Source organism: Chenopodium album, chromosome 16, assembly GCF_948465745.1.
Source record: "Chenopodium album chromosome 16, dcCheAlbu1.1, whole genome shotgun sequence".
Classification (NCBI taxonomy): Eukaryota; Viridiplantae; Streptophyta; class Magnoliopsida; order Caryophyllales; family Amaranthaceae; genus Chenopodium; species Chenopodium album.
The window spans coordinates 34995197-35005432 of record NC_137849.1 but is presented as its reverse complement, the minus strand read 5'-3'; the positions used below and the strand labels follow the sequence as shown (position 1 = coordinate 35005432).

The 10236-nt window shown below is 34.5% G+C and overlaps 1 protein-coding gene across 1 annotated transcript; it reads left to right on the top strand.

The window, feature by feature from the left end:
• The first annotated feature begins 637 nt into the window (after positions 1 to 637).
• LOC145585159 (peroxidase 12-like) lies at positions 638 to 2640 on the top strand. The gene is made up of 3 exons (XM_081641889.1): positions 638 to 903; positions 1591 to 1785; positions 2017 to 2640. The coding sequence occupies exons 1-3, from the start codon at positions 670 to 672 to the stop codon at positions 2638 to 2640; spliced, it is 1053 nt and encodes a 350-aa protein (XP_081498015.1). The 5' UTR covers positions 638 to 669.
• Positions 2641 to 10236: the final 7596 nt, after the last annotated feature.

Here is a 10236-nt window from a genome sequence, read left to right as displayed (position 1 = left end):
TTGATTTGAATTATTTAGACTTTTAATCTGATCTAAACTTATTGATTTTCGGAGTTGGTTAAGTTTTGACACTATTAATTACATTCAATTCGTGCTCTGGATTGGATCTAATATTCTTTGAAATTTATAATAATTTACTTAAATATGTTGATCTGGATAGATCAAATCCTAAATAAAATGATATACATATCCAAAAAGACTTTAAGAGATTTGTTTAAAAAAAATAGAAGACCATAAGAGATAATATACAAAACTTAATATCAAATTCGGTCTGTATTAGTGCTCTACATACCTTGCCCTACAGTTAAATTAAAAATAGTTACAAACACTAATACTACGTATTAGTTATCAGTTAAGCTTGATCAACTTAAATTATGTGTAAGAAATGCGGGTATAGTTAAAATGCATGTGCTTTCACCTGGCCATACGTGGTCATTGACCAAACTACGAGGAAGATAAAATTAACATCGGAACTCCTCTATATTCTAACGTATACTGACAAGCTCAAAGATTATTCAATCTCAACTAATCATTAAAATAACCCATCAAATGATCCACGATTTCACACCAAATTGGCAATACCTTATTGTTTTTTCCTATAAATTGTCAAACATAATGCTACAAAATTCATAACCAAAGTATTTCGTTGAAAAACATATTACAAAAACAATGGGCTCTTCTAAATTTATTTCACTTTCCTTAGTTTTGTTTTCTTTGGTTGTAGGAATATGTAAGGGTCAAAGCACAATACCAGTTGTGCCTGGACTTTCATACTCGTTTTATTCATCTAGTTGCCCGGATTTGGAGTTCATTGTTAGAACTCATCTTTGGGAAGTTTTTAACAATGATATTACACAAGCCGCGGGTTTGCTCCGCCTTCACTTCCATGATTGTTTTGTTCAGGTAATATATATCGTGAACTATTGTTTTCTTTTACTTGCTCGTTTCGCTAAATGTAAAAGCGAAAGGTAACAGTTATTCACATAAAGTGATAGAACGGGTTTGAATTTAGAATTATACCCACTTTTGTTGGTTTGTATGTTTGAATATAAGAGAAATTTTTTGCTTCTAACAACTTCACTCATATATAGTTGGTATTAAAATTGTATTTATCAGATTATATCATCTTTAAACCAACAAAGAATTTTATTGATAAAATACGAACAAAGCTTTAATCTAATTTTTCATTTGTTGATACCAATAAGGCAATAAGTATTTTGGTATTATGGAACTGATATCATCTAAGCACAATTTAATACCATCGAGTACTATTAGAGTTATAAGCAATCAAATGCGGAAGATTTCTAGTTGAATATGTACCTACTAGGCCATTACTACGAGTATTGTGTATTCGTGTAGATTGTGTAGTATTATATATTTATATGTGCCTCAAATCCTCCAATTCATGCTCCCTTTTACCTTATACGAAGTATTTTACTTACCTATATATCTTGGAATTTTGTGTTATAACTCTCACGTGTTTAGATTCTCCTCGAATCCTCGATCTTCTCCTAAGTAGAAAAATTGATAATTTTAAGGAAGCCTAATTCATCATGATTATTCATATTGCCCATCAAATTTATGTTTTAGGGATGTGATGGATCGGTGTTGCTGGTTGGATCGGCCAGTGGTCCAGATGAGCAAGATGCACCTCCAAACTTGACGTTGCGAGCTGAGGCATTTAAAATCATAGAAGATCTTCGTGCTCTTGTGCATAATGCTTGTGGCCCAATAGTCTCTTGTTCAGACATTGTAGCCCTTGCTGCTCGTGAATCTGTATTTTTGGTACGTTTATCTCTTGTTTTTGGTATGTTCATAGATAAAATTAAAGCTTATTGAAACCGTTCATATATTTTAAAATAAAAAGTCAAGCATGAGTCGCGTATTGTCTAATTAATAATTTATGAATTAATTATACAAATACATGGTATATATATATTCCTTATCTTTAACCTTTCTCCAAGTCAATTTTTTCATGTAACAATTTCTCATTATTTATCATGTAAATTTTTACAGCCAGATGGACCATTCTACGAAATTCCCTTAGGAAGAAGGGACAGTCTAAACTTTGCAACAACACCTGTAACACTAGCAAACCTACCACCACCTACATTCAACACCACAAGCCTCCTCAAGGCCTTCACAGACAAAAACTTGACTACAACCGATCTTGTCGCCCTCTCGGGTGGCCACACCATTGGTCGCGGTCATTGCACTTCCTTCGCCAACAGACTTTACCCTACTCCAGACCCTACCATGGACCAAACCTTCGTTAAAAACCTTAAGCTCACATGTCCAACCAACACTACTGTTAACACCACGAATTTGGACATTCGTAGTCCTAACTTGTTTGACAACAAGTACTTTGTCGATCTCATGAACCGCCAAGGGTTGTTCACTTCCGATCAAGATTTGTACACTGACTCTAGGACAAGGAGCATTGTGAAAAGTTTTGCTGTTAATCAAACCCTATTTTTCGAAAAGTTCGTGGAAGGGATGATCAAAATGGGACAACTCGAAGTATTGACGGGTTCACAAGGGGAGATTCGTACGAATTGCTCCGTTAGAAATGGTGACAATATAGGCTTGGCATCTGTGGTTAAGGAGCAACAAGAACAAGGAATGTTGTCGCAATATTGAGGAATTATACATTGATTTTGAAGTGGAATAAATGAAGTTTGTGCTAATTGTATTGTGCATTTGTAAGTGTGATGATACATTGTACGTAACTTTTGTATGATTGAGATGGTATTTGATCCATCTTTCATGTATTCGAGTGTTACTACTTTTGTTTAGAGGTGTCAAAACCGAACTGACTCCAAAAAACTATCCGTTTCAAACTGTAACCGATCCGATTTGATCCGAGAAATTCAAGATCCAAACTCGATCTGTAACCGAACTGAACTCAACCCGAATCCGAACTTGACCCGATCTGAACTTAACCCGGTACCGATTTGATCCGACTTGAACTCAAACCGAACCAATTTGATCCGACCCGAGCTCAACCCGATTCGAAATTGACAAGGCAAAAACTGACCTAATCCGATCTGTTTTGACCCGAACTGATATTAACTCGACACGATTTTAACTCGGTTTGATTTTTATCCGATCCGAATTTAACCCAAACATAATTAATTATTGACCTTTTTATTCAAGTTCTTATACTACGTACTATATTTACTAATCGTTTTTTACTACAAAGAAATAATCCGGAGTAACAAATTTACTTCATGTATATATCAATTATATAAAATTATTTTCTAAGCTTTATATTCGTCTCATCTAAAATTTGCTACAAATAATTTTTAATACTTTAACATTAAAACCTCTTCTTTCAACTCGATAAAAAATATAATACATGAAAGACTTGATATTGACCCAATAATAAGGTAAAAACTCAATAATAACTCTAGGTTAAAAATAACCTTATTTGGGTATAAATTTGGAAAGCTCGATTAAAATCCAGCCAAACACAGAAAGGAATTGAATTGAAATTGATCAATTAATGAATCAATGGATCAACCTTATCTTAATCAAAGTGAACTTGACCGAACCGAAATCAACCCGACCCAAATTCATCCGACCCGAAATTAACCCGGTTAAACCCGTTTTGAACTCGATCCAAATTTATCCGAACCGAACATGAACCGATCTAGAGTTGACCCTGTAGGAGTTTATAGGTACTACGCAGCGGAAATAATATGAATCATATTCAATTAAGCACCTAATCCAGAATCGCATGCATAACACACAAGACACATAATCATACCTTTGATGCGTGAATTCCACGAAGCTATTCGACAGGCAAATCAGGGAGAGAATAGAGCCCCAAGCGTTGCTCCTCTACTTAGTCCACGAGATTCGAACGAACCGTCCACCAATACTAGATTGGTCGAGTGATTGAGGAAAACCGCGATTACCACCTTTACGAACAACCGACCACCGCACGAACCACCACCACCACGAGACACCACCGGCGCCGAGGAGGAGGAAAGAGCCGTGTGAGAGAGGACTTTGAGAGGGGTTGGGTTTCATGTTTGCTAATTAGGGTTTGATCAAATGATCAGTTAATTGCTTGCTTGCAAACCTAGGCACCTAGCCTATTTATAATCTCATTATAATTCGACTAGGGCACGAAGCCCAAAAACTCCTTCTAATCCTCCATATGGCCGGCCACCTAGAGTGATGAGGCCCATGATGGGCCTCGTCCTCTAATGCTCGATCTAGCCCCTTTGTGTGACCTTATAGGATCCTTCCAATTGGGCTTTGGGCTATTTTACTAGTCCAAAGATCGTTAGTACCTCTAGCTATGGCAAAACGACGACCCAAATGTACGAACTTAATTATCTCCATAATTTAATCCAATTATATATCTAGTAATTGCACACGACGAAGACATAACTCCTTCAATCTCCCACTTGTCTGAGACAAGGGTGCAATATTCAAATTCCTTAAGTCAATATATGTGTCGATTTGATAATATGATTGCATCACATGTCGAGATCATATTAATCTACAAATCGTTTGTTGAAATCTGAGTTAGAATTACAAAACTGAATGATTACTGTGTAATGCATTTGAACGCGGCCACGTATTTTCTGCATTCTCCCTCTTCAAGTGGCCATGACACATTTCCTAATTTGATAGGTAGACTCAATTTAATCTTGTGGCAACAAGGCTCCCACTCAACTTTTGAAATAACCGGGAAACACACTTTATAATCTCCAGTTACGGGAAGACGTTTGAATGTACCATAGTTAAATCAATCATTGAATGAAATCAATGTTCCACTCATGTCAAAGGAATCCACTAATATATCTGGAAGCTCTATACTTGAACTTCAAAGTAGGTCAATAGTTCGATCATGCATCATTCATGCATATCCAAGTGATTGACCGAGCATCTCTATGCCCTTATAGCCCATGAAACTGCGCTATCCAATCAATCTTACATGCTAGTCCATTTATTGAAATCATTTTTGTCCACTTTAATGATCTCGAACTAGGAACTTAAATAATATATGAATTTTGTTCACTTGTGAGGTTTCAATTCACCAGGTCATCAACCTGATGAGCCCATCAATTCATAATTATTTTGGACATTTTATTTAATTTCCAAAACCATAATTAAATAAGAGAAATAATAATTTCTATTTTAAACATAATTCTGCAAATTGATGCATTTCTCATGTAATACATTTTCTCAAAACATACACAACTTAAAGTACACAACTTGCTTCAATCCTAAGACTTTAATATGACTCTCATACCTTAGTCCATGGAAGGGGTTTAATGATTTCTCACTCATAATAAAACTTTGCAGATCACAACATTCCGCTTGTCATTGATCTCATAAATGAGGTGATATCTCATATCTATTTGTTTGGATTTGTGATGTGACCCTGACTCCTTTGTTTTGGAAAAGGTGTCCTTTTAGTCACAAGACAATTTGATCCAAACTTCCTACTTAACTACTCTTACTGTAGCTAAAACACATATTCTGACATTGAGTATGCGACAATATTCTGCTTTGAACTCTTTCAAGCTTACTGTCCTTCTTCATACAAACACAAAATGTATCTAGATCACTATCTAAAGTCATCTTTCCTGTTTGGAAACTTGCATCCGTATAACCTTTTAACAACTTATTCACTTTTAACATCATTAGCTAGAAAATTTCCTTTAGTCCTTCTCAAATACTCAAGGATTTGCTCTTTGCAACTTTCAGTATGCTTATTCTGAATTTACTTGAAACTTGCTACACATGCACGAGTCATATGTAACATCTTGCTTTGTACATATCATGGCACATATAATGGACCCTTCTGCAGAAGCATAAGGTACATTATCCATACAACTCAACTCTATTAGCTTTTGAAAGCACTGAGTTTTACTGAGCATACTATGGGAATACATCCTCTCTTAGAGTCTTGCTTCATGAACTTGTCAAGAACCTTATCAACATAAGTCTCTTGATTCATTCCAATCATTCTTCAAGATTCACCTCATGGATCATGATTCCCAATATGTACTCAACATCTCTTAGTCTTTCACATTGAAACAACTTTCTAACCACTGCTTGACTGATTCAAGCATTGATATGTCATTTCATATGAGCTGTATGTCATCTACATACATGACCAAGAAGACCGATTGCTCCCACTAAACTTCTTGTTTCTACAAGATTCCTTTTTTTCGTTCTTTGAGGAAATCAAACTGTTTGATTGCCTAATCGAAACAAATGTTTCAACTCCTTGATGCTTACTTCAATCCATTAAATGAATTTTTGAAGTTTTTAAAACTTTCTAGGATTTCTGGATTTCAAAATTCTTAAGTTGTATCATATACATATCCTCCATCAAGCACATTTCAAGAAGGTGATTTTGATATCCATAACTAGAATAATCCGAATAGGCTTACGCATCTAATAGGTTTGACCCTATTTGTAAGACTATCATGGACTAATACGTCTTTACAGACATGGAGTTCATACTGGATTTCTTGGCTTTAAGCCATTTCTTGAGTTGGCACTTATTCAAAGCTTGCTTGTAGGGCATGGATTCCAACCATTCCAATAGGAAAATTTTAGAATCCACCTTTTCTCAAGATTTCAACAAACTGTTTGTTTTGATCCTAAGTAACCTACAATAGGTATGAGCAACAATAGAATTATTCTCTTCAACTCTTTGAAGCCTTTCATTCAAATGGGACGACAGAAGCATCGCTAGTGGAATTAGCTTGCTTCAACATATGAATTATCAAATTAGCTGATTTCATACGCCCTCGTCTCTGATGTAGTATTATCCACATCCATTTGCTGCTCATCTCGAATTTCATCGAGATCTAACTTTACTCCCACTTGGCTTTGTAGGAAGACATTTCTTTCTATAAAGACACTATCGCGAGCAAGAAACACTTTGTATCTACGCGATTGTAGGAATAATACCTCTTAGTTTCCATGAGAAAACCCATGAAGAACTATTTTTTTGATTTAGGGTGTATTATGTCATCTTTGTAAACATTTTACATTGATTTCATAACCCTTAATCTTGTTTAGAAAAGATAACTTTTTAAACATTTCCAAATCATAACTCTTATGACATCTTTTCTTCTGCTTTGGTTATGTTTTCTGTTTAGTATATTTGCAAATGTTGTTGTAATGCATATCCTCAAACGATATTTGTAAATCATTAAAGCTAATCTAGGATCGAACCATGGCAAGCAAAGTTTGATTCCTTCTTTCTACATACACTTTAAATGTAATGTTTCTGGATTTTGAACTAATTCAACAATTCTCTTTAGATGATCATTTACTTTTTGAGTTAAATATTTATCACAACAATCATATTGTGGTGTTAAATTGCTTATCTCAAACTGATTTTACATTTCATTTTGGAATTTTGAACATTTCAATGATTCCAAGATTTACTTCATTAAGTAATTATCGATATATTTACTTAAATCGTTAGTAAAAGCAATAAAATAGTTAAATCTCTTTGCTAATTCTTGAACTTATGGTCCACACACATCATATGTATGAGTTCCAAAAGGTCATTTTAGCTCCTTTACTCTTTCAACTAAAAGGCAACTTGGTCATCTTACCTTATCAAGCATGACTTCTAAATCTCAAGTGATTCATAATCATATAAGAATAAGAGTCCATCCATAACTTTGGATGTGCAAATGGTTTATGTGACCTAATCTTACTTTGTTATAAGCAAGTTTACTTTAATCATCTAAAATTGCTTTTGTGATCTACTTTTATCAATGTCATAAAGCAAAATAACTCATATCTAGCAAAATGAAAACAATTTATTACCTTGGTCATGGATCAACACTTGTCCAAGCCAAGTAAAAACGAATCAGTATTCAAAGTAACACTGAAAAATTATCTCATCAAAAACTGGAAATTGTTCTATAATCATCATAAAATTCAGATATTAAAACTATGAAGCTATCTCTGGCCACTTGAACACTTCTAGTGCACCTTCAAGCTCCATTTCCATGCTAGCCTCACTTGGTTGCAGTTCCTGCGCAACATTCATAATGTCAAGCACTGCAACTTGGTATCACATACCTAAGTGAAAGTTAAAATTTTATAACATAATATCTGAGGTTGATGCTCCATTCTTCTTGAGGAAGTCTAGGTATTTCTGGCAATTGTGTTTCCAATGCCCCTTCTTCTTGCAGTAACAGCATTCACTTTCACTTGCAGCTTTGGGTTTTGGATTCGCCTTAGGCTTCTCAGGAGCCTTGGCAACTTGCTTGCCCTTGCTCTTGGCACTAGTCTTTTTCCCCTTTTTCTTGAACCCCTTTCCCTTGTGAATCATAAGAACTTCCTTCTTAGGTTCCTTAGGGATTTGCTTTTCAGCACTAACCAGCATTGCGTGCAATTGATTCATAGTCTTTGAAGTCGCAGTCATGTTAAAATTCATGATAAACTGGTTGAAACTTTCTGGAAGTGAGTGGAGATTGAAGTCTGTTGCCATCTCATCACTATATGGGTGCCACAGTTTCTCCATACTTTGAATAAGGCCGATCATTTTGAAAACATGATCATGAACTGTGGCACCCTTCTCCATCCTACAATCCAGAATCTCACGATGGAGTTCGTACCTTTCAACTCTAGCTTGTTTCTTAAACAAAGCTTTTAGTTCTTGCATGATTGTGTACGCATCCTAATCCTCAAAACGCTTTTGAAGACTAGGTTCCATGGTAGCAATCATCAAGCAAGTGATAGGCACAACTCTATCATGAGCTTCCTTGTGCTTCTTGACTTCTGCCGTAGTTGCATTTTCTGGCAGAGATCCTGGCAATGGGGTGTCAATGACATCCTCTCTACCTTCAGATTTCAGAACGAGCCTTAGCATTCTTTCCCAAGTGGAAAATTTTTCTCCTGTCAACCTATCCTTCTCAAGGAATGGTCGAAGATTGTAAATGTTGTTGTCATTGTGATTACGGCTACCCATCTATGTCAAAATAAGGAAAAGTTTAATAATTATGTTTAACTTAACATTAAAGTACCATATACGAATTAATTAGGTAACTTTAAAGCACTTTATTCAATATCAATTGATCCCAATTGAATTTTAAGTGATTCCAAGATCCTTTATTTGTGCAATAATTGATCGGACTTTAGCCCTACCATCAACCATTACATTTTCAAGGTGAGTAAACTCTTTACTGATTACAACTCTTGTAACTCTTGGTTGAATAATTAACCATCATATGTTTAATTATTTCCCTTTGCTTCAAGGTTCTAAACTCTTTAGGTAACCTTGTTGAGCATAACCAATTAAAATTGTAAAATTTGATTTACCCCAACTTCCCAAAGATATAATATGACACCCAGCTTTGGCATGACCCATCATAAATATCGAAGGTTTTATTGGGTTTTTAATTGGAAAAGCAATCTCAATATTACTGGGACCTAGATTCATTTATGTTGTGATTATTTAGTGAACTCTAGCGCATCATCAATCAACATAAATAAAATCTAACATGCATAATCTACTAATGCAATAAAACATGACTTAGTATGGCCCCTTAGTCGTAAGAAAACTAGAAATGAAAAGCTCCCACTTGAATCATCATGGATCTCCATCCACCTTGCTCCTTTGGGCCTTCACTTCATGGGCTTCTTTGGACTAACACTATTTAAATAACTAATCTATTTACTTTAAATAAAAGTTACAAAAATATTTAACGGTACGCAAACCGTATTTTAGATTACAAAAATACATCACGATGCGTAGATCGTATTTTTGTATCTATGGGCCATACTAGTCTATATATAGCAACATAATATCATATATTATAAAAGTGCCATATAATAAATCACTCAACATGCTTGTCTAAACTAAAACATCGAATGTTCATAATAAAGTCAACGCATTTTCTAAAATATCTTATATTTTAATCATAATTAGATAATATCATATATTATTCATGACCGTTTATAAAATATTATATATTTAATTTAGACATGAGATAGAATCAACTCATATTTTAATCTAGAAAGATAAATTATATTTAATCTTCCATGATTATCCTAATAAATTTAGGAGATTCTATCCTAATTACTAGCCAATCAAATAATTTTAAAATCAATTATATCCTAATCTAATTATGGGATAATCACATTATTTAAATCAATTATTATCCTTTTGGAATATGCTCATAATATCCTAATCAATCTTATCCATAATTAACCACTTTAATTAGGATAATTACCAAT

Excerpts from the sequence above, each read along its gene's own strand:
- LOC145585159 (XM_081641889.1), top strand. The coding sequence starts at position 670 with ATGGGCTCTTCTAAATTTATTTCACTTTCCTTAGTTTTGTTTTCTTTG. Across the intron at positions 904-1,590 it reads TCCATGATTGTTTTGTTCAG|GGATGTGATGGATCGGTGTT; the intron begins GTAATATATATC and ends TTTATGTTTTAG. Across the intron at positions 1,786-2,016 it reads CTCGTGAATCTGTATTTTTG|CCAGATGGACCATTCTACGA; the intron begins GTACGTTTATCT and ends AAATTTTTACAG.